Genomic DNA, 24776 nt, shown 5'->3' with positions numbered 1-24776 from the left:
GGAGAGGAGAGGAGAGGAGAGGAGAGGAGAGGAGAGGAGAGTTAATAACCTAAACCTCAAAGTTATCACATTTTATTCAATTGAAAGTTTACAAAACAGATCAGGTAAATTGGAGCGTCAGAATGTAAGTGGAAAAATTTGCTGAGGGGATGCAAAGTTCGCTAAACATTTCAAAGTTAAGAAATGCACTAATAGTGCTGAACAAAAAATTAGCTTTGCAATTAGCACATTAGAGGAAGTGTGTCAAAAACTATGACAGACCAACACAAAGTAGCAAGGTAATTTGGAACTCTAACACTGCACAAAACATTTAAACAGTGCTGTTAGCATCATGGTGTTGGGATGTTATTCTTAAACAGGGACTTTGAAGCTGTTCGGAACTAAATACAGGATTTCCTACAGGTTTCACAAAATCTTCTGTGGTTGAATAGCTGCTAACTCAATCACATTATGACATATTTTAAACAGAGGAGATAGCAATGTTTTAGATATCGTAAAAACTGGTAGAACTTTGTGTTCAGTTTTCATTGTCATCCTGATAAAGCTCTGCTACATTTTCCTACAAAAGCAACATACAGACGCTTGTAAAGCACAGTTCTTTCATTGAGGAATGCATATAAAACAGTAAATCTGCTCTTTTTTCATGAAGTGCAGTGGAACTCTGTTAACTGCACTACATATTAAGGTTCTGAACAAAATCATCATGCTATTGTAGTTTCACTCAGCTTTGCTTCTAAGGAAGCAGAGTGTTCTCACGCCATTTGGAATACTGCCCAGCAACATATTCCTCTGTTTTCGATGGTCTTTTAGTGTTTTCCTCTTGACATTTACTTCTTTTTAGTCCAGATCTATCACTGTTTGTGATAGATCACTGTTTGTGATAGATCTCCTCAGGATGTGCAAATCTATGAAGACTTGACTTGTGACAGACAGAGAAGCATGGGAAGGGTTTTAAAAATAATCAACTGGAGCAGACTGTTTCTGAGAAGTAAAAAAAATTAAAAGCTGAGCAAAGACCTGACTTGAAACTTGAGAGATGCATTTTTCATAGATATAAATAAAGAAATGGGAACTTGTACTATTCAACTGTGTAAGGGTCAACTTTAAAATAGATACTTCGCTAAATGCTTGTCAGGTCTGTCTAACTAAGTTTGCCCTTTGATTGATCACAATTATGTTGTCCCAATCAAGATTTCTTTTTTGTCAGATACATTAAATGTTAAGAATTTGGCAATACCTACGGCCAAATCAGTCAAAATTAATGCAACGGTGTTAAATGCAGTTCAACTTAAGCGCACTCTGCCCCTTTTTGGATTTCTTAGCTAGAAAACAAATTTTAATGTCAAAGATAACCCATGTACAAAATGTAGTTTTAAAAAGATGATTTCACTTATTAAGGGAGAAAAGCTACTGAAACCAACTTGGACCAGATGTGAAAAAGTAATTGCCCCTAAACGTATTAACAGACTATTTAACAGAGCATAAAGTAGCTGTGTTTCCATTAAATACAAAATTGCACAAATTGAAATTACAAAAATAAAATTGTTTAATGGAAACACATCAATTATAAAAAATAAAAAAAAAACACAGTTTTCAACAAAAGGTTTTTGCATTAGGATGAGGTAGTTTTTCAGCCGTATCGAAGCAGTTTTTTTTACGTCACACAAATCACGTGATGAACAGCCGGATTTTTACTACTGGTGGAAATGACAAAGAAGATGAGAGGAAGTGGTAGGAGGATGATGGTTTGTTTTGGGGGTGTAGTGGGGGCTGGGAGGTGGTTTCGGTCAATGTGCAGCTGGCTCCACCAGGGCTCCCACAGCATCGCACAGTTCATAAAAAGTTGTGTGTCATTTCAACATGCTGAATCCATCGCTCTTATGTAAAATCGTTAACTACAATTTCCCCCGCATATGTAGCCTCTCCCAAGCGGGCGGTGCTTGTCGCACAAACGCCTGAATAAAACGCCAATGTCTCCTCTGATTGGCTGATATTTGATGAGCACTAGCACCATGGCTGAATTATGACTATATCTCATGTAACTGTTTACATTCTTCACTGGCATGATTTTTAATTACTTGTCACATGGACAAACTTATTCACATGTGATTCAATTTAATCTCTTAGTTAATTGCAAAATTGTGTTTTTCCGACATTAGCAGAATAAAGATTTGCACACATATGTAATTGAAAAGCAACTGGTATGTATCTTTTATTAGTAAAGAATGTATATTAAAATCTAACACACTGCAAATAAGCATATTTATAACTAGTATTAACTAGTATTAGCTGTTTATATTTTTAGTTTAATGGAAAGATTAATGACACCTCGTTTCAAAATAGCATCCTATCTCTGTTCACTGTGTTTTCACATGTCAGCATGTGGGTCATTAATATGTATTTATTCTGTCTTTCTCTCTGTCTCTCTCTGACTTACCAGACTTGCGGGCCCAGCTGACAGACCAGATAAAGATTTTAGACTCCCAGGTGGAGGTGAAGCAGCAGCAGCTCTCAGACCTGTCTGAGTTTCTCAGGCGCCGAGGTGACATCGAGACTGAATATGCAAGAGCCCTCGATAAACTAACCGAGAGGTTCACTCACAAGACTAAAAAGTAAGGGATGAGGTTGCCTTTCTGGTCTCTGGAGAACAACCTATCGCGCCTGTTTTGTGTTGTCAAACAGGCGTCCATTTAAAGGACGGGGCAGTGATCATGTTATTGTCCATCCATCCACAGGAAGGAGCAGTGGGGTCAGTCTGTGTGTCAGGTCTGGTCCGTTCTGCTGACTCAGACCCGTCTAGAGAGCCGGGAACACGCAGCGCTGGGGGACACCTGCTTTAACACGCTCACATTGAGCCTGACACACAGTACCGAGGACGCACACCGCCTGCACAAAAAGGTGAAAGCAACGTCCACCATCGCATACGCAACTTTACGGAACAGCAGAGCTCCAAGAGCTTCTTCGTCAACCTTTGTTCATTTGTTCCAGTAGTGAGATCAGCAGCCTCATTCGTTTATAAAGTGCACAGGACGCTGTTTGAAACTACTGCTTGCCAATGACGTTCTCTGAACCTTTTTTGCACTTTGAAATTTGAGCTGAATCTTAATTAGGTTTCAAGAGTTGTTTTAGAGCTTTGTTATTTTGGACCAACCCCAATCAGAAGCCTTTCAGCTTCTAAACTCTGAGATGTTATTGCAACTGATCAAAAAAAAAAAATGGTGCACAACTTTAAAAACAACAATACAATATTGACTCCTTTTAGAAAGATCACACAATACCTCAATTATTTTTCTCAAAAGAAACATACTTCTTTGAAAATGTATTCTTTACTTTTCATGATTTAAAAAAAACATCAAAGTAAGAAAAATTCAAGTAAGGTAAAAGAAAATACCTCAAAGCAATTGGATATCTTTGCAAAACAACAACTGTCATCTTTTCCTTCCATAAGTCGGTCTTTCTTCAGTTTTATTAATAAATATGAGTGAAATTCTTTTTAAATTCTTTTGTATACAAGACTTCAAAGTTCTAAAATTTAAATGAATTCATTTTGAGTTACAGAAAATATGATTATCACTATTAATTAGGTTAAAATTAAAATTATGACTTTATTTTATGACTATGCTGTGAGGTTGAATATAAAAAATTTTAGGCGCATTAAGACCAAAATTAAACATTTGTTCTTTCTGTCTGGCATTAAATCAGAGTAAACCTATTTATGTCAATGAGGATTATCAAAAATAATTTGTTTGGTAAACTGCAGAATCATGAGCGAGGTAACTTTCTTCAAACAGAATTTACATAGATTTCCTTAGAAATCAGTCTCATGTGTTTCCTACTTTTTTCAACGTGTCACAAATGTCATTAGATCCAAACACTTCAACTGGAGTTTCATCAGAACAGAGGACAGATCTCCTAGCAGAGTATCATTAACATTAACCTGTTTTTTTTTTGTTTTGGATTAATGGATTCTTCTTCTCTGGGTAGTCTGTCATCCTGTGTCAACTACAGCAGTGCCCAAGTTTAATTAAAACATTGCAAAATAACTCAGAAACTTACAAAGCAATGACATCATCATCTGGGCTTTACAAAATTTTTCACAGGAATAATATAAATGTGAAGGAAGTACAAATGTAACAATCCTCTCTCTTGTTGTTCTGGCAAATTCTTAGACGTTTGTTAATATAGCTGGCTAATGCTAGTTGTGATCCATGTTTTGATATTTCTCTTTGGTAAAGTTGGCTCAGTACATATGTTCTTATCTGGAGCAACGTCTATCTGGCTGTTAACCAACAGAAAGGTGTTTTTCTATCTATATAGAACAGCAAAGTGTTAGATTAGCGGTTCTCAACGTGGGCGGTACCACCCCCCAGGGGGCGTTCAGAGGACGGCAGGGGGCGCTGGCGGACATTTTTTACAAAAGGGGGGCACTGGGATGCCTTTGGGGGGCSTTTAGTCGAAKGTAAACTTTACACCTTAAATGCACAACAATGCCAGTTTTGACTTTGAGCAACTTGGTAAAACTGTATTGTGTAACATTAAACCATGCTTGGCTGCAGCTGTATCGATGGCAGCTCTTCTTCTATTCAGTGTTTGTAGCTTCTGTTAGCTTCTTGGCGCAGCTTCGTTCTCCTGCTACTGGTAGCTAAAATCACGACACCCTCACTGTGTATCCCTCTGAAAAATGAACCCATTTAAATAAAGAAATAAAGAAATCCCTCCATGGGTGATACCACGAGCCTTCATTTTGTAGCGTTATCACCGGTGCTGTAAGTGGTCCGGTATCAAACGGGGGTGATAGAACAACACAGCACTTTTAAATTTCAACAATCAGAATGCAGAAATTGCTTCCGTTGTTTTAAAAGGTTTATGTCAGTCTGCCTTTTCCCCATCGATACGCTTCCCGACCGCCCTGCACCTTAGGGGCTTAAAAAAAGAAGACGTTCACATTGCGCAAAACTCTGAAACAGGAGAAGCGGGACATAAAACGGAGCGACGAACTAGATGTGAATTATGGCATAAAAACAGAGAATCCGACGCTGAACAGTGAAAAATCAACACATGATGTGAAAAACATGACGATTAGGCGGCGCAGCAGGTGATGAGATTACTGATGGTGAGCGTCAATAAATGATAAAATAAATTTAGCAACAGGAAAGAAACTAAAGTGGACATAGCAATAAACCAAGAGAGGATAATACTAATCAAATGAAACTAAATGAAAATTAATGAAGAACAAAATGCAAGAATGTATGGTAAGACCTTTCGAGCAATAATTAATACAGAGGACTGTATGGCAAGAACAGACACTATTTCCACATAAAAGGTAAAATAATATTGTTGAAGTGCCATGGGTTTGTTGAGACCATATCTACTACTGAGAATAAATATATCTCACAGACCATAACAGTAAATAACTTATCACTTATTTATGTTTTTAATTAGATTTGATATATTTATTTCTTCAATATTATTTTTCATGTCAGTGTTAATGTCATGAGGCTGATGACTCCATGACACTTTCAATTTGATTCATTAGGATTTGATTAAGAACAGATTTGTTCTTTGTAATTTATGTCCAGTAAAACTATGAATCTATAAATCAATAGACAGGTCTATATAAAGATATAATCCATGTTTCTGTCTCATATTTGCATGGCATTAAAAGGATCTGGAACTTTTGTTTTTCCACTGAAAGCTCTGGTTTTCACAATAAATGCCATGTGGGTGAAGTTTTATGGATGATACTCTGATGTCCCATTCTCCTGAAGGCAGCACAGAGCTGCACCACCAGAAACTGACAAACACTGAAGAGAAGAAGAGCTATGATTAATGTAGTTACAGTTCTATCCATGTTTAAATGTTGCAGAGCTCAGTTGTTTTGCAAATAGCTCAAAGTTTAAACTGGCATGTTGTTCATCTTTTATCTGGTTATTTTGTGGAATATTTAACAACTAGAAAATGGCACAAAATAAGAATATTTTTTTCCACTCTGATTGGCTGCTGTTAGGCCTACCAATTTTAAGTTGAATGTTCATTGCATTTTTCGTAGACGCCTGTGAAAATAATTTCTATTCCCATGACTTTTTTGTTCTCTGGGAAATTATTTTTGATGATAAATACAGAAACAAGCATAAAAATCAAAACATCTACAATAGTGATAATTATATTAATAATAAAATAATGGTCAGTGCAAAGTAGCCTGCAAATTCTTTGGTGGGGGGCGGTGAGGGACCTGGATAAAGGCTAGGGGGCGCTGGCCCAAAAAAGGTTGAGAAATACTGTGTTAGATTAAATAGTTTTTAATCATAGTGCGTCAGTTCTGAGCTCTACTCTGGTCTCTCACACACAGATGTGATGTGGCTTAGAAGGAGATCTGAGCCTCAGACAAAGCTGAGGTGACCAACTGGGCTTCTCCTTATCTATTCTTACTTTGAAAATGTCATGTACTTTCACGGACAATGTGGAGTCCGTGAGAGTACAGACTCCACATTGTCCATACAATGTGAACAATTGTACGGACAATTGTTTGTTGTCTTTCTGGTGTGAAAGTGCCTTTAGATTACATCCATAATTTGAGGTTATGAAGCTGAAGGTAAACTGGAAACAAAATGTAGCAAGAATATGTTTTTGAGTGTTTTGTTTTTTGTTAATTACTACATACAGTATATTTTATGTTTGTGGGAAACAGAAACTGCATTTCTATATCATATCATTTGAACTGACATAGGCTAGATGTTGGAATGTATATCATGGACTTCTGCTTCCAACTTTGACTTGATGAGTAATTAAAGGCACAATTTTAGTTTTTAAATCCTGCATTCAGTTCTGCAGAGGACATAAATATACTGCTGTGCTCTGGAGCATAAGTCAATGTATTATTTATGAGAAAATGTCCTAGCCAAAAGTAGAAATGAGCAAGAGGAATATGCTGGGATAAATAAGTAGCCTTCCCTTTTCTCTACAGAAGAAACCGAGTTGTTTCTCTGGCATTGAACTTTTCCCTTCAATATTCAAGTAAACCAAATCACAATATGTGCCCTATATCTTTCAACTGAGCTATCTTAAATGTTGCTGAGGTATTTTAATTTCTGTCTTTTTCAGTAACTGTTTCTCTGTACTTTTTTACGAGCGTTTTCTGTTCAGGAAATACTATTGTTGTCTTTATTTACAGTATAGCTGTAAAGGTTTTGTTGAGGTAAATTGCTGCATCAGACACAAGTTATAACTTTTTGTTGTTATCCATATTTTAGGTTAATACAAATACAATATTTTTTTCACTTATACTGTACTGCCAGTTGCAACTTCTGTTTTGTTTCATTAGCTTCAGCAGAAAACAAATGTGTAAACTAAGACTAAAATAAGATTTCACAAGTCAAAACTTTGGGATGACTAAAAACGCACACCAAAGTCATTTTCTTAGTTAACTGGCCAAAGGGTGTTGAAAACATAATTTTGAACTGTGCAATTATAACCCACAGTGCCACACTCAGTATTGTGTATAAGGCACCATTTATAACCAGAGGAAATACTGAGAATATAACACTTACTTGAAATCTATCAAAACATTTTAGAAAATCATCAGCCATACATTCATAAAATGACAGACAAGACCACAAAAATAAAAACCTAGCTGGCCACTATAAAAATGTCTTAATATTTTTTACATATACACTTTTCACATTTTCCGTTAACAATCTACACTTGTGCACGTCGCAGAGCAAAGAGGTGGGAATCCAGATGCAGGACGAGCTGCTAAAGGTCACCACCGAACTGCAGACGGTACGTAACACCAGTTATTAGACGGCGTGTGCAGACGGAGTTCAAAATCTGGCACGTTAAAAGGACAACACTTTTGATTTTGCTCACGACACGTTTTGTTGTTCTGCATTTCAAGGCTCTAAAGACCTACAACCAGTACCACACAGACTGCCTGACAGCTGAGGGAAAACTGAAGGAAGCCGAGCGACTGGAAGAAAGGCACACTGGGAAGTCGGCCGAGCTCGGCCCCGGCCAACTGGCAGGGCAGAGGCGGAGCTCCGTCAAGAAGATGGAACGGTTGATGGAGAAGGTGAATGTGAACGTCTGTTGAAACAGAAACAGTGAACAAAACCACAGGAAGTCTTGAAGTGAGGTTACTGCAGCGGAAACCACTTCCTTTTCCTCTTTGAGCTAAATGAGTTCAGGTGTTTTCAACATCTGCAAATGGAAATTTCTGCTGAGTTTTAAAAGTGAGTTTCCTGTGTTTTTTAAAAATATGATTTTTCCTATTTGTGTGAACAGAGACATGGAAAAATGCAGGAGACCCAGCTGAAGTGTACAAAGGCACGAAATGACTACCTGTTGAATCTAGCTGCGGCTAATGCAGCCATGAACAAATACTACCTGCAGGATGTCAGCACTCTCATTGACGTAAGGAACATTTCTGGGGATTTTGAAAACTACTCAGAAGTTTGTTTGCTTTTAAGTGCAGTTATGCTGCTGTTATGATGAAGGGTTAGGTTTGTGGTCAGTTTTGTAAATAATAAGCTCTATCAATTTAGTTTCATTAATTTAAGAGATTAAAGGATGTGGAGATGTCTTTTGTTTGCCAACTGTCCGGTGTGACCACTTTTTGAACATGTAGGGTCAGATTAAGTTAGCTTTCGTTTCTGTCTAAGTTGCACAACATTTTTAGTTATTGATGTGTCTATATTTTTGTTTAAAATATATTACATATAATCATCAAATTATCAAGTCAGATGTTCATCCAAAAACAAATCATCTGCTGTCACCCAAAAAAAAAAAACTTTCACTACCCATGGCCATTTTTGGAATAGTTTTTGGTTTTTGGATCTTAGAAAGCAGTAACAGTTAGTACATAGCAAAGATTTCTCAAAAACCTTCCACAAGACCTACATAATTTTCTCTTTGCTTGTTTCTCCTGGCAGTGCTGTGACCTTGGTTTCCATCTGTCCGTGGAGAGAGTGATGAAGTGCTACCTGGCCAGCAGGTGGCGCATTCAGAAGACGGAGGAGACCGGGCTGAAGCAGCTGGAAACTGCTGTGACATCCCTGGACCAGAGTGGAGACAGGGATGCGTTGCTACAGCAACATGATGCCGCCTTCTGCCTTCCGTTCAGATTCAACTATCACCCACACGAGGGTGACCAGGTACTGTGACTCTTTGTTGCTATGGTGTCCAGTGCCAAGATGAAACATCCTGGATGTCCAACATGAGCTAAAAGTATTTCAACCCACTTGAGGGTTTTCACTTTTAGTTGGGTTTGAGCCATAAGGTTTGGTGTAGAAGCATAATTGTGAAATGGAAGTAAAATGATTCATGAGTTTCAACATTTTACAGATGAAAATCTTAAAAGTGTGGTGTGCTTTTGAATTCAACTCACTCAAACCTTTGAAGAAGTCTTTTATGGGTGCGTCTCTAGAACTTTACACATTGTCAGACAGCAGATTTTGCTGATTTCTTTCCGACATAGCTCCAGTTGTGATAGAGAGTGCCTGTAAACATCAACTTTCAAGTATAATTCACAATTAGATTTATGTCTGGAATTTGACTGGACCCTTTGAATACATGACAATCCTGTGATCTAAACCAGGGGTGTCCAAACCTTTATTACGTGGGCCAAAATAATCAGCTCGAAAGTACTTGCAGATCTAAAAAAATTATTTTAAAAAACAAAAATCTCAAATGGGATTTCTTTTTTCTTTTCAACCACTCAACAATAAATTAAACATAAACTATTCAGGAGGGGAGGCAGTGAATACAAATGTACAACATAGTTTTCTGTTTTGCGCTTCACAGTAATGTGATATGTTAACTTTATTACATAAAGTAATTTAGAAATATATGGAAGTCTGTGGAGATGCTTCATAGGACCATTGTCCCACAGTCCTAAATTTTACATTTAACTGTCCTCAGAGATATTGGCATGTTTTTGTGTGCTAAAGTTGTTTTTTCCTGTTTTGCCCTGTAAACTCAGCGCCTCTCGCCCAATGATGGCTGGAAATGGATCTAAAGGATTCCTCTAACCAAACCAAACCAAACCAAACAAACCATATTTTTTGGGTCACATTATTTTTTTGTAACTTTTTAGGTGTGTGAGGTGAGTGCGGAGAGCCAGGTGAGGTATGAGCTCGAAACCAGGTTCCAACAGCTTCAGTCTCGACTCGCCGCCGTCACCTTGGAAACAGAGGAGGTCAGTTAATACTGTGTTTTTTCCGTTATGAACAGCATCACTGCAGGCAACTTGTGTTTTTTTGATCAAGAATTGCTCGATGGAAACACGCAAAACACAACTCGATCACTCCTTCCGTCTTTCCAGATCAGTAAAACGCTTAAAGCCACGCTTGCTGCCCTGCTGGACTCCATGTGTGACAGCGAGTGCAACCCCTCCCCCGACGTGTCCGCCAGTCTACCACACGAGCCACCTGGAGGAATCGCAACCACGGCGAAACTCTCCCTCGCCAAGCGTCGAGCCAATCAGCAGGAGACAGAGACTTACTACTTAACAGTGAGTTGGACACATTTCACTAAATAAAGAATATTGAACTATTTTCCCAATGAGAAACCCCCTTTTTGAGTGATCTAGTTGTTGATATCTCTCTTTTTTTTATTAATTTAGAAAGTAAAAGAATTCCTCAACAGCAGCTCTCTGGCCTCCAAACTTCAAGCCAAACACGATCTTCTACAAGATGCCATACAGAAAGGTGCTCTTCATATGTTTGTGCAGCGTATTAGAAACAGCTTAAACCCAACATTACTAATAATCAGCGTGGAGAATTGTGCAAAAGCATTACCAAGAATCTGTCTGCTTTCATGAGGCCCTTCAGGCTAACAGAGCATGATGGGCAGAAATGATGAAATAGCCGAACACTAATGGTTTTTACACAGTTCTGTGGAAAATTTATGTGAAACAAAAGATCATGACTAATCTTTCCTCTCATGGTGTTTCATCCTGTTTTAAAGTTATTTTTACTGTGCCAGTACATGACTAAGCTGCACTCTCTCTTGGAAACGGCTTGATTTTGATAAAAGATTTGAGTCCACCACTGCTTATTGAATTATTTGTTATATATATATATGTATATATATATATATATATATATATATATATATATATATGTCACAGAATATTTAAATTTTTTTCATTTTAGATCTCAGTCAAATTCCGACATTTTCCGTAAAATCTGACCATTATAGTTATTTTACAAAGAGGAGGGCATAAATGTTTCTATTTCTACAAATAGGAACATTTCAGCTGTAATTGCATCAAATAGTGATTCAATAAAGCATTGATTTGTTGAATCACTGGACATACTTTTGGTTTTATTTCTAAATATTTATTTCTAGAAATTAAATCATATGTGATGTTCCTTCCACTTTATTCTTGCTTCTCACCCAGATTTGACCTTTTTCCATAAAATGTCACTCAAATTATTGAACTTTGTTTTAATTAATGTGACAAAGTGTAAAAAATGTACATTGAGAGTGAGATTGTAGTTGCTTAGGCACTTTACTAGCATTCATATTGCATTGGTTTACTGCTACACTTGTTAGTCTTCCCTGTTTCACACTTCTTCTGTATCTTCCTTCCAGCGGAAGCCGTGGACAGTGACCCCTCCAGGTAAATGGGCTCCATGCGCATTTTCAAAAACAAAAGTGTGCCTGAGAGACGACAGCTGAGAAGTCGAGGGGAGAGGCAGAGGAAAGACATGGAGCACATTTTTAAAAATTGATCATCATAACGATAAAAAAACAAACAAACATGACATTACAATGCATAAGTATTTATTTATTCTCAGTTTCTTTATTACATTTTACTTCCAATCATTCTAATTGTTGGAAAGACTTTCAGAAACACTGGGAAAACTGTGGATACATGCCACTTTACTAAAAAATTTCAAGAAAGTTAATTGGAAGGACAAAGTACATAAATTAGTGGTGTTTTAAAAACGTTTGCACAAATCTGTTAGACATCATTATGTCTTGATTACCAGCATTTCATTTGTTATATTTCCCAGAATGCAATGTACTACTCGGTCAGTCCGGGTTCGGAAGTCCAGGCCAGTTTCCCAATTCTGCCACACACTCTTCACCACAGACATACTCTCCTACATAGAGGTAACACACTCCGACGGCGCGCACACATGCTTTACTGCCCCCCTTTTTTTTTTCAGTTTGCTGCACTGCTGCTCAGTCCTCTAAAATAAAATCACAGAGAAAATCCCGGTGCTGAAGAACTGAAGGTGGACATGCACGCTGCCGTCATGTGTGCCGTCATGCTTACAGCTTATTGCTGCCTTTCTCTCCTTTCAATCCAAACTCCTCTTATCTTCCCCCACAACCCCCCCGCCGCCCCTTCGCTTATGAAAAGGATATGAAACGCTGCCCTCTTTGCTTCCTCCTCTCGACTACTCTATCAAGTGTGTTTGTGTGTGTGCCTCTTCCCTCTGCCTTTAAATCTTTACTTTCCATATTCTCGTTCCCCTCTCTCTCTCTCTCTCTTCTAATCTCTGCTTTTTTTATGTGTCCCTGCTTTGCTGTTGGCATGGTGCAGAAGAAGAAGGAGAATGTCTCGGACCCAGGTACACAGCCATGTCTTGTGTGTCGCTTCTGTCGGCCGTTTTTGTAGTTCAAATCCTACGGGGAAAGTTTTAAGCCGAAATTGACGGTGGTGTAGGAAGGCACAGAAAATGTCTCCCTCAAGAACTCCTTATGACTAGAAAGATTTGAACTGTGACTGAATATTAGAGCTAAGAGATTGTCTTTTTTTGGGGGGGAGGGTTATTACAAGAATAAAGACATTATATTATGACACTAAAGTCATAATATTAGTAGGATAAAGGCATATTATTACCAGAAGAAGACATAAAATTAGTTGAGTGTTGCTTGGATTCTTCTCTGCATATTTGGAAAATGCTTTCATCTCCATGGCAACCATTCAACTGTGCAAAATGCCCGCTTGGACCTAGCACTGCCTTCAAGACACAGCTCCTCCTCTGAGCTGCAGTTCACAAGCTAACGAGCTTCACCCTCGCAGACTCCCCCACTCAGCTCCTTCAGACTAGCCAGGAGCAATTAGTACCTGCTGGAACTGCGCATCAGCTGAGCTCATTATAAAAACTACTTCTCAATGCAGCACTGGTAAAAATGTTAATAGAGGAAAAATCCTATTAGATAATAGCAGCATTATATCACTCTTCTGCTTCAACTTCCTCCTGTTTCTTTGCTGTTTTTGCTTCATTTTTGTTACACATTTTAACATTTCCTTCTCCTCTATATTTGACTGTATCTTCACTCTCCATCTGCATGCCTATCTTTCCTCTCCAGAGCTCTGGGCAGCAGATTCCTGTGGTGGTTGAGAGCTGCATTCGTTTCATAAACCTCCATGGTGAGTCAGTTTTTTCTGCTACAGCAGGCAGACAGAGAGAGAGAAAGAGCTTTGGATGATGGGGGTCATGAGTAGGTGGAACTGCTCTTAGCTTGGGTACATGTCTGTCCAGACCTTTGGCTTCAGTGAAGATAGACTTTGATGTCAGGGTGTGTGTTGCAGGCCTCCACCATGAAGGAATTTTCAGAGTCCCTGGTTCCCAGAGGGAGGTGAACCTCATCAGAGATGCATTTGAGAGAGGTAAGTGATCCAACCAGTCCACCACAAGACAACAAAGAGACACACAGTAAACAACCGTGCACACACTTATACCGAAGGGCAATTTAGAGAGACCGGTTACCCTAACGGTCATGCTTTTGGACAGTGGATGGAAGTCAGGGAACCTTGAGAGAACCTACGTATGCACAGGAAAACTCCATGCAGAAAGACCCCAGGCTGGGACTTCTTCTTGCATTGACATAGAACCTTGCAAAATTATTTATACACTTTGAACTTTTTCACTTTTTGTCAACAGCAACCACAAACGGGTATTTTATCGAGATTTAGTGTGATAGACCAAACATAAAGAAACACATAATTGTGAACCTTTTGCATTCATTTAGCCAGAATTGTAGATTAAGGGAGCATTCACAGAAAGTTTGGTTTACCGGGGGAGGTGTGAATGTGTAATCGAATTGTGATGCAGACCAATAAAGTAAACTCTGGTCAGCCTAAAGACCTACGTTTGGTTTGATTTGAAGGGAACGCTGGTGAGGTTCAAATGCTTATGAGGTTGCAAACGGACCAGAGATCGCTCCAAAAGTATGAAGTGGATTATAGTCAGAGCATTCTGGGTAAATACAACCAAAATAGATAGGTCTAGTCTAGCGCTAGCAGGAGAAATGGCTTGTGATCTTTAGCCAGAGAAAAGAGAAATCCTATAACTGCTACAATCTGACATCACTCCATTTTTGATTGTAAAGAATGAAGTTGTGCGCAGTGCCTTTATTAGAGGTTTTTGTGTGGTTTACTACAGTGGTTTTTGGTGCAGCGCCACTACAGACGAAGAGGAGAACAAGTTTTTCAAAGAGTTTGGTTTGTTTGACACAATGCAGTGTGAAAGTGAACCACACCAGCTGAAAATGTCTGTAACAAAAGTTTCAACTTTGGTCCCCAAACAAACTGAGTCCACAGGACTGTCAGGTGTGAAAACTCTCTTAGACTGACTTCTTTGCTTAATAACTCAAGCCCTCTGAAGAATGTCTCTGAAAAGCAATGTTTACGTCCTGTCACTAAATTAACTCCCAATATATTTAGCTATGGAATTTGAATAATTCTAACACATGAATCTACTTTTATCTAAACTACCACATTGTAGCTTTGGCTGTGTGTTTAGTTTTGATGCCCTTCAAATGTCACCTTGTACTCTTATTGTTCCACAATTATGTTCTACTTTAAATTTATTGTTGCAGCTTGACAAAATGTGGCATAAGGGCTATAAATTTACCAGTACCATATATTATTTTTAAGCCTAGGCCACGCTTTGCTGGATATCTGGGAAAATGAATAAATTTTTATGTGAGTTGGTCTTTCATCAACATGGAAAGTCTGTTTAATATTAGTAAAAACATTTATTTGTACAGAAATCCTCAGACTTGAGTTTAGACTTGAGAAAATTCCATATTTGTGTTGCTGTGTGTGCATGAGAAAACAGAGTTTTAGGGTCTCTCTGATTACAGTCTGTGACAAATAATACGCCAACATATCCACATACTTGCTTTGACATGACTCCCAATTGACATAGTCTTGTGTTATATTAACTTTGTATTCTGATACAATATTTAAAAGTAGTTCAACCAATGCATCTGTCCACACAAATGAACCCCCATGGCGCCAAGTCATTGTTGTTTTCAAGCAATTTGATTGGCTGACGTAGGTTTTAGCTTTGCGCTACACTGCCCCCTATGGGTTTGGTATGTTTAAAGCAACACACAGTCATGTATTTGTGCTGGTTCATGTGGATGAAAACTTTTATGAAACCAATCCCCCTGTCTACAATATTATTTTTTCAAACAATGTGACGGACACATTCGAATTTATAAAGACCTGGCTACATGTGTAGCTTTCTAAGCCCATACATGTAGCCAGGCCTCGGTCACATCATAGAAGTCAGCTGGTTTTAGACTTGTTTAGGCTTTCTTGTCATAATGAGCGATCTTTTTTTTCCCATGCACTTCTTCTAATTTCCTGCAGGGGAGGATCCTCTGTCAGACAGTGAGTGTGACCTGGACTCTGTGGCCGGCGTGCTGAAGCTGTACTTCAGGGGGCTTGAGCCTCCTCTGTTCCCCTACGAAAGCTACTCTCCGCTGCTGGAATGTGTCCGTAAGATGCCTTTATGTGACCTCAGTGTCTTTGTTTTGGTGGTACCTGTTTTAAAACCATGCAACAGCTTGCATTCACAGATATCTGCTTTCAAAGCCCATACAGTCGTGATACAAAAACTTTGTTCTTGAGCTGAATATTACTTACATTTAAGTGACTATCTCACACACATAGTCATTAATTTAAGTCACATTTTCTGGGGTTTCTGGCTCTCAGCAAAGCTGTAACTTAATAACGCATAACAATCTTTTGTCAACATGTTTCTCTTCTGATTCCTCTTCATGTTGCCCAGAAATGGAAGATGAGACTGAGAAAGCTGCCCAGATTAGAGTCATTTTTTCTACTTTCCCACGGCCTCTCCTCATCGTGATGCGATACCTTTTCGCTTTCCTCAACCAGTAAGCTGAAACCGAGTGTTGGATGTTCTCCTCTTACTAATATCCACCGATGTTTTGAAACTACTGGTCACTGTGCTTGGGTTTGTTTGTTTGTTTGTTTTTTGGTCACAGTGTGTCTCAGTACAGCGATGAGAACATGATGCAGCCCTACAACTTGGCTGTTTGCTTCGGTCCGAGCCTGCTGAGGGGGATGGAATCTGACGACGCCGTTGCTAGGCAACCACAGGTCAATGATCTTGTTAAAACCATGATCCTTCAGCATGACAGCATCTTCCCCGGCCAATCGGAACTGCCAGGTCCGGTCTACGAGAAGCACATGGCACTGGAGCAGGAGTACTGGTGAGCCCTGAGTGACAATATGACGATGGGTCGTCGCTCTGCATTTAAATACAGAAAGAAAAAAAAAAACTTTTGTTTGATTTTACAAGTCTACGAATTACACATCATTACCTGCTTTAAAGGATGTGTCCAGGTTAGAATATTTCTCTCAAGTTTAATTAGTTCATATAGTGTGCTTTTTATTACTGTATAATTTATGTGTAGTGTGACATAATCCAGTTCAGGCTTGATTGATTTAAGTATTTTAGTATTTAATTTGATCAAACACGTAGTAAACTCATTTAAAAAGCTAACTCTTAGTGTTATAGGGTAAATGGACTGACCATTGTAAGTGAAAAATTTGCATATTGATTATCTGATTGCATATTATCCGTTTAATCCTCTCCTGTTGTCTTTGCTTCCACAAACTGTTTTATAATGGCTGCATTTTCAAACCAGCTGCTCTCACTCACATTTTTTAATACTTTCACCAACAAAAAAGACTAAAAGTGGTCCATGCAGTGATCGGTATCTGCCTCCCCAGTTACAGTTTTGTTATTTTATTTTGAAGTTAGAGACACTGGGTAGAACAGTTCCAAATATATAAAGCAGCTTTCCTCTCCGTCCCTTTTTCATAGTTCATCGTCTTAAAACAAGATTTCACAGTGAAGCTAAAAGGCATATTGGTGGCGCTCACATGCTTTGTGTAAATACAAATAAGCTTGTTACTCACTTAAGCTGAACACAAGCCTGCAGCCTCTCAACTATGTGTGCTGTGCCAAAATGGAGAAATCACTAAATCATTCTTTCTAATTCTAAGTCTTGCATGTGGCGCTGCATAAGCACATTGTCACAAGTTTGGACTGTGGTGTTGCAGTTCTGGTTTGCGTCTCAACCAGTGGAGGAATTGAGTTTGAACACCAACTTTCTCTTTTTCTGCTTGTGTGCAGTGAGCCAATCACAGAGGAGGGAGACGGAGAGACCGAGCATCTGCCCAGTGAGGACGGTCGGTGCACACGCTAACAGCACGCCAGGCATCAAAAGAGCTTTCACATAAATACAACACAAATGATTATCTCAATCAAATTTGTTGTGATTTCTTTTGCCCTGTAGAGTGGGAGGCAGTAGCTCTGTTTGACTATGCGGCCAGATCTCCAGCAGAGCTTTCCTTCAAGCAGGGAGATCCTATCATCCTTTACAGCAAGGCCTCGTGTGATTGGTGGAGAGGCGAAGTTGGAGGAGTTAAGGGTCTAGTCCCACACAAGTACATCAGCATACTTGAAGTGTAAGTGATCTTTATGTGTCAACAATTCTGGCTGGCATTGCAAAGATGATATTTGATAAAAGAGATTGTGTTTCCGCACGGCATTTAATGCAAACCAAATGAAAAGCTGGTAGCCTACATGTGCCAGAGCAGCTTTACTTTAGTGGAGAGATACTGGAGATGGCATCCTAAATGCTTGATTGGGTTGCATTTGGCATAAAAGTAGTCAGGTTAATAAAATACAAAGCAGGGTTTATATGGCATTCAGGCTGTTGGGTGTGTGTGCAGGTTTAGATTGTCTGTAGCATTTCCAATCACGTTGTTCTTTTCACACCAGTATATTTACTTTGTCAGTTTTTATCCCACACCCAAACTTTTGTTGTTTCATCTATTTCTCTTAAAACATGAAACAATATGCTTTATATATATGTATATATCCCTCTGCTTCTCCTCCTCTAGGTCAGAGCGAGGGAAAAGAGATGAAGGTAGAGTAGGCGGAGGCAGCACTGGAAACCTATCGGCAGAAGATCCACATACGGAAAACACAACAAGGTATACACACGAATGCAAAATACTCATGCTCAAGCACACACTCTCACTCTAACACACCTACCAATGCAATCACAGACAACTTAACAGTTGTAATGTGAATAGATTTGTCAAGTCAAGGAATCTGAGGCTGACCAAAACTCTTACACAGACAAAAAAATTAGCAAAATAAAGAACTCCTTCAGTTCTCATCATTGTACATCCATACAAGTCTTCAAGCCTACAAACGCTAGCAGACACTAACCATAGTCTTACCATTTTGGCGTGTCTCGACAGGATGCGGGTAAACAGTGATAGTGCTTCGTTGCCAGGGAGACAGAGAGGAAGTGAGGGGAGCCCGAGTCAAAAACCACAAGCTTCCCCTGCCACAAGACAACAAATACCAGTGTAAGACTGCACACCTCAGGCACACACCAAACTCTGCGTGTGCTTAGCACAGTTCAAATATTTGCAGAAGGATGACACTGAGATAGATTCAAGTGAATTCAGAGAGAAAAAAACAGAAAGTCAAGAGACATTTAGCCAATCTGGTCAGACTCAGTCACATCTGTGCAAAGCAACAGAGAGTGCCAGGATTACATAATAGCCTGAATTTAAGTGGATGGGACAAAGCAGAGCATCGATCTAACAACGGCGCAGTATGTAAGAAAAGGAAGAGCCAACTTCTGTCCACAAACTACAGAGTCACAGCTGTGACCTGAAATACCACACAGATTACTGGATGAAAAGGCAGAGGGCAGGAATGGTAAATTGGATTAAGTGGAGACTGTGTTGTAATTTCTAGTTTGACCACGTGGTGGCAGAGATGTCTCACCTTCCCGACTCCAGACAAAATGATCATTTAGAATTACATGAATTTGAGGATTTGGGATTCATTTGTTAATTTACATGCAGATGGTAGTCGTTTGACAGGTTTTGAAGGTCATTCTAAGTCATAGTGAACCTTATTAACCATTGTGAGATGCTAAATTTGCGTTTTATCAAAAAGTACTTCTGTTTTTTTGTACCTCAACATTAAACTAAACAAGTAATATTTTAATTAAGCAAATAGATTTGTGAGAATTTTGGTGGGACAGTGATGTCTTAATCATTGTAGATTTAAAAACTTTAAATATTTGTTCATGTATATATTTGATTTATTAAATGAATGGCCTCCTGTTTAGAAATTCTTCTAGAAAACATTAGAAAGTATTCTCTTCTCATTAACGCTAACTAAAAAGTTAGCTACTTAACCCTAAAGCACTAATTAGTTCCATTAGTACTAAAGCACTATGCCAACATTTTAGTTAGTGGAAGCTAATGCTAAAGTGGTAAAATGCTAAAGGTTGATAACCACCATGTCACAAGGAGAATGTGAGGAGGCTCTAAACAATTCATATTTTTGCATACATTTGTTTAATTAATACCTCCTGGTTGCACACTTATTTGCTCAATAAAGTTTATTCACCCACTTCAAAATAAGAGCATGAATATAAACACCAAAGTGAAGAATTCTTAACCTTCATCAACCAAAACTTTGACACAGATGTTAAATTGTATTCAACCGAAAGATGCCAAGTAAAGTAATGCTGTAGAATTTATCTAGAGAACTTAATTTAGAGGAAGCTAACAGTGCTAAATGCTTTTAAAGTGAGCAAATATGCTAATACGCTAAACAAACAAAATTAGCTCCTCTATTAGTGAATTAACTTTTAGCTGCTGCTCCTCTGAATGTTAGATTCAGCACTCAAAAAACAAACAGACAAGAAGCTCTGTGCTGGGATGACTTGGGTTATTTTTCACCTCTCCTCCAGGTCTCAGGAACGGAGACACACTTTGGACACTGTAAGGCAGGCCAGCTGCAGAATCCCAGACAAGCCTCCATTTGTTACAGCAGAAAGACCAACAGTTGACAAGGTAATGGTCCTGCTTATCTAGATGTTATCAACATCTACATCCTGCCTGCTGCATAAATGAACATGTTCTAGAAATGCTTTTAAACATGAAGGTTAAAAAACCTATATCTAGCAAATCTATCTTCAGTGCTTTATTTTTTTTTCACAAAATGTCCACAACAGAAAGACACTTTTATGTTACCAAACAAATATTTGTTTTGTTATTAGGCAGCAAATTACATGTTCTTTCTTAATTATTAATTAATTTGGAGTGCATCATAGTAGAAAATATCGTTAAAGACAATATATTATCTGCTTCCTCCCTCTTGTTCTCACACAGGACATGATTAGCCGGCAGATGAACTCTGTATTTAAGGAGCTCCTGTCCCGTCAGCCTCCTGTGCAGTCGTCTCCCTTCCCTCCTTCTGTCTCCGCCAATCCTTCCTCCTCCTCGTCTTCCTCGATTGCTCCAGCTGCGCCCTCGGCTAAGAAAGTATTCGGCCTGAGAAGGGCAGGCCCTTTTCAGTCCGGACTGAGATGAAAGCATGAAGAACTGTGGAATAATAGGTTCATTGTTTGAAAGTGAAGATCTTGAATTTTTTTCCCCTTTTTTCTGTTTTATGGACAACAATAATTGCGTGTGCCATCTCATAGTGCCACTAGTCTTGGTGCCGTGTAGGTGTATGTCCAGTGTGTCTGTTTTTTTATCTGGTTTTTGTTCAGCTTTGTTTTGCTCTCTTGGCTTTTGCACCTTTTTTTTTTTTTTTTTTTTTGAGAATCAGGGATGTGGATTCACCAGTGATATCACCAGAAAAACTGTTTGGTACGGTACTGAGTGTACGTGAACAACAAGAAAATACTTAAGCTGCCCCCTAGTGGCAGGTCTGAGATCAGCACACCCTAATGATTTGCTCTAGAAAACTGATCTGGGTCCTGTGCCTAGGAGTGCCTTTACGTCTTTTTTGACGTTTTTCACTTGAAAACACCAGACAAGTTTAGACTTTGTTTATGAAATTAAAATGTGTACTGGTATGATGTCAATGAGCCCAAAAGTGTTCCGAATAATAATAAATAAAAAAAACAAAAAAACAAAAGTAATTTGAACCTTTGCCAACAACTCTATTACTTTTTCATAGTACATTCAAGATCACCTTTTAAAATTAATTGAAAACTATCTTTAGTCCTTCATGACTTATTGCTGGTAAGCCATTGGGCTCATGCTACTTTTGCAAAACTTTGGTTTTAAGTGGTGCCTTCAAATGGAGCCATGCTTGTATTATTCACGAGTTCTTTTATTTCTACACATTATTTTTCATGAGCATAAAAATACATAAAATGTGTTTAGTTATGCAGAATTTTGTGAAACTGAAAAAAGAGTAAAGTTTAGCTTTAAGAGATAGAACACATAAAAGTGTGGACAGACACAAATGTCAACCAGACCTGAGCAGTTCTTCCATTGAGAAAAAGGTTTTCCTTTACACTTATTTATGTTTGAAATGTTGGGTATATTCTTTTAATCATTTCTTTTGGTAGTCTAGAGATCAGGTTGAGGCATGAACTAGGTAATAAGGATGTGATATTAAAAATTATATCTCTACTGATATACTACTTATATTGCTTCTGAAAAACCTACAAAATCAATTTAATGTAAGGAAACTTTTCACCTGAATGACTTTTGCCAGGTTTGTGTGATTTTCTGCTCCTTGTATAGTAAAATGTTATCCAGCTCAATTTCTGGAGTCAAATTTGCATGCTTTGATTGTAGATTCATAATAGAGGCAAGCTAAGATGGTTTCCCACTTTGCTTACACTCAACCAGTTAGCTCCTGTAAACCAGTACATGATACTAAAAACCAAAACGTTAAATAAACCCACTGGATTTGCCAATAAATACAGGACACAGGCACAGGAAGTACCATTCTTATTCTTTTAATCTGTGCTTTACAGTTAACAAGCTGTTGAACAAGCTATGCTAGCGTAGTTAATGGTAAAGCAAAGTGTAGAATCAACGATAATAAGTAGCATATTTGGCTTTAGAATCATAAACATTATTGTATTCTTTAGAGCATTTTTATCATCATCCAATGCAAAAGTAGCTAGCTAGCTACCTTGTTGTTAGCATAGTATCTTTACATTTTTGCTGTGCAGTTCCCCTTGCATCACATTCATATCAAGTTTAATATCTGAAATATATATATTTTTTGCAACATTACACGGGGTACACAAATCAAAGGCTCTTATTTTATTCCTGTTGCTCAGAGCAAAAATTTTGTTTGGGGCTATTGGGTTTGCTAAATTAGGAAGCTAACACTGGGGACTGACCACATTACTGTCATTTAACATCAGCTACATAATGCATCACAAATTATTTTACGTATTTTATTCAAATGAGTCTGTTGATAGCGTTGTTCTTTAAGGTTCCATTTTAAAATGAGGAAAATAGTATTGTTTTTAAATACGGTGGAACATACAGACTGAAAACACATTCCCCTCTATATGTGACTAAAGGCCTAAATATGAGGCCAAAACTCAGGGCTTTTGCAGAGTTAAAGATGGGCTAACTCAGGTTTAGCTTTGATAGAATAAGTATGAGTTTCTTTCTCAGGTCTTTGGTTGACTTATGGTGACTTCCATTTGAACTTCAAAGTCGGATTTACTCTGTTACCCAAATTTTGCCTGGAACGCCCTCTGCTTTGATTGGGTTTCTGATGGGAATTTGTTGAAATCTAACAGCTCTCTAACACAATGTCCAGGAAGGGAGCTCTGTGCATGAAAACCAGTGAACACTGATTTATTTACTAGGGTCACTTATGTTCATAAACATCTTTTACAGAATATTGACCAGTTTTTTCTTGCAGTCCTCTCATTACCTAAAATGTTTACCTTACATGGCTTGGAAACGCCATTGATTTTTCAGGCTTGTTTGGCTTGCTGTGGAGTCAGGTCAGATGTTTTGCGTTTATCTGCCATCTCTTCCAACCTTTAAGTCAAATGGAATGCACTGTTACCCTTCAACTTGAAACTGTGCCCCTTGCCTGAAGAGCCAAAATGGTCCCTATATCAGAGGTGTCAGTGACTTGCTCTGGTTTAAACTGTGAAACCAATATTGGCATCTTGGAGCCATAATAGAAACTTGTTTTTTTCTTTTATCTGCCACTCGTTTTGGTCCCTGTTGGCATTTGAAACAGTCTAATGCACTGGTCCAATTCTAATGTACTTCTGAATTAGATTTTTAAAACATATATAATTGAATCATTTTTACATGTGTAATTTCTTCACTGTCCTTTTACACTCATGTAGAAGTAGGGTCTTTGTTTTGAAATGATTCTTCTTCTGTGGTTAAAACATCTTGATATTTTGGATCACTGTTTGATGATGTTATTAAGTTTACTGTGTTCAACTGTATATGTGGGTAAGAATTATGAATTCAATAAAGATGACAAAGAAATTGATGATTCAAGTTTTGGTGTGTTTATACAGCATAGAGTGTTTTCTTAAGCAGGCACAATGTGATAAGTTTGAACATGTAGATATAAATTACACAACAACTTAAAACCTAGCAAGACATTAATTTTAGCATGATTCTTTCATACTTCAATTTTAGTATGAAAATGTTTATATTATTTATATAAAAAATATAAAATACCACGATCTTTGCTGTTTTCTGTATTTTTAACCAATTCTTTAAACAGAAAGGGAAGATGGTTTGAAGAAGTTAATTTCCACTTTGCTCATGTCTTAAATCACAGAATGCTTTCTCTAATATTTCACTTTTGCCCTGTTTCTACATTGTATTTAAAATGAGACAGTAGGTGTGACATTGTTTCAGTTTCTGTGTTAAGACCGCTCCCCCACTGAAATGTGATCTTTTGGACCCATCCACTCCTCCTCCTAAAATAACCCCTTTCCCCTACAGCCAACCAAGACCCAGACACAAGAAATAAGTCATACAGTACCACATTAGCACTTACAGTATATCACTCTAAAGACAGAGTAGAGCACTGTTGATGCTGGTGTGCTTGGTGAATATGGCATATAATCTCTGAAGGGCTTGGTAATGAATCTGATGATCTTTGTGACATTTTTGATTAACTTGCTGCAGTCTGTCCCGTCTCTCTGCAAAAAAATCTGTCTTTACTGATACAGGACTAGGAAAGCGTTTTAAGTGAGGTAAGTAAAAAATGGTTTAAACATATTAAAGATTTAACAGAACTACTTTGATGGTTACTCAACAAGTCAAGAAGTTGTATCATCTCATCTTGTATCCTGTTGTGTTTTTGTAAACATATATTTTAATTGTTGGTACGTTCAAGAAACCCCAGCTTTGACACTGCTATTCAAAACTACAATGAGATATGGGATCTGAATTCTATGCAACTTTCCTAATGATACAAAATGACTGCAGCATATGCAGTCATCTAAAGAAATCCATCCTAAAATCACCAGCTGCTATTTACAGATTTTGGTATGACATCTTTTTGGGGGGCTAAAACAGGTGGTAGTACAGGGCTGAGCTTGCTTGAGAAGTGTGTGTGTGCGTGTGCATGTGTGCGTGCGTGCATGCGTGCGTACGTGCATGCGTGTGCGTGTGTGTGTGTGTGTGTGCGTGCGTGCGTGCGTGCGTG

The 24776-nt window shown here is 38.3% G+C and overlaps 2 protein-coding genes across 3 annotated transcripts in view; both read left to right on the top strand.

The window, feature by feature from the left end:
• LOC103466889 (SLIT-ROBO Rho GTPase-activating protein 3-like) overlaps positions 1-23603 on the top strand; it is a 36659-nt gene extending 13056 nt beyond the window's left edge. Inside the window, exons 3-24 of one of the 2 annotated variants that reach the window (XM_008412781.2) lie at positions 2441-2612; positions 2736-2898; positions 7717-7779; positions 7895-8068; positions 8281-8409; positions 8928-9149; positions 10091-10192; positions 10319-10507; positions 10619-10703; positions 11593-11620; positions 12018-12117; positions 13327-13387; positions 13550-13627; positions 15620-15748; positions 16041-16146; positions 16258-16485; positions 17415-17470; positions 17578-17749; positions 18188-18280; positions 18554-18664; positions 20071-20173; positions 20492-23603. In XM_008412781.2, coding sequence (XP_008411003.1) covers positions 2441-2612; positions 2736-2898; positions 7717-7779; positions 7895-8068; positions 8281-8409; positions 8928-9149; positions 10091-10192; positions 10319-10507; positions 10619-10703; positions 11593-11620; positions 12018-12117; positions 13327-13387; positions 13550-13627; positions 15620-15748; positions 16041-16146; positions 16258-16485; positions 17415-17470; positions 17578-17749; positions 18188-18280; positions 18554-18664; positions 20071-20173; positions 20492-20692 — 2765 coding nt within the window. In that variant the 3' untranslated portion in view covers positions 20693-23603. Of the gene's footprint in view, positions 1-2440; positions 2613-2735; positions 2899-7716; positions 7780-7894; positions 8069-8280; positions 8410-8927; positions 9150-10090; positions 10193-10318; positions 10508-10618; positions 10704-11592; positions 11621-12017; positions 12118-12553; positions 12582-13326; positions 13388-13549; positions 13628-15619; positions 15749-16040; positions 16147-16257; positions 16486-17414; positions 17471-17577; positions 17750-18187; positions 18281-18553; positions 18665-20070; positions 20174-20491 lie in introns of both variants that reach the window. The other variant, XM_008412782.2, reaches the window with a different exon arrangement.
• A 210-nt stretch (positions 23604-23813) lies between these two features.
• cav4b (caveolin 4b) overlaps positions 23814-24776 on the top strand; it is a 3731-nt gene continuing 2768 nt past the window's right edge. Inside the window, exon 1 of the mRNA XM_017305588.1 lies at positions 23814-24321. The gene's annotated coding sequence lies outside the window, so the exon portion shown is untranslated. The remainder of the gene's footprint in view (positions 24322-24776) is intronic.

The sequence above is a fragment of the Poecilia reticulata genome, linkage group LG7, assembly GCF_000633615.1.
Source record: "Poecilia reticulata strain Guanapo linkage group LG7, Guppy_female_1.0+MT, whole genome shotgun sequence".
Lineage (NCBI taxonomy): Eukaryota > Metazoa > Chordata > Actinopteri > Cyprinodontiformes > Poeciliidae > Poecilia > Poecilia reticulata.
The sequence above is the reverse complement of the archived record's forward strand: the minus strand, read 5'-3'. Positions and strand labels throughout refer to the sequence as shown.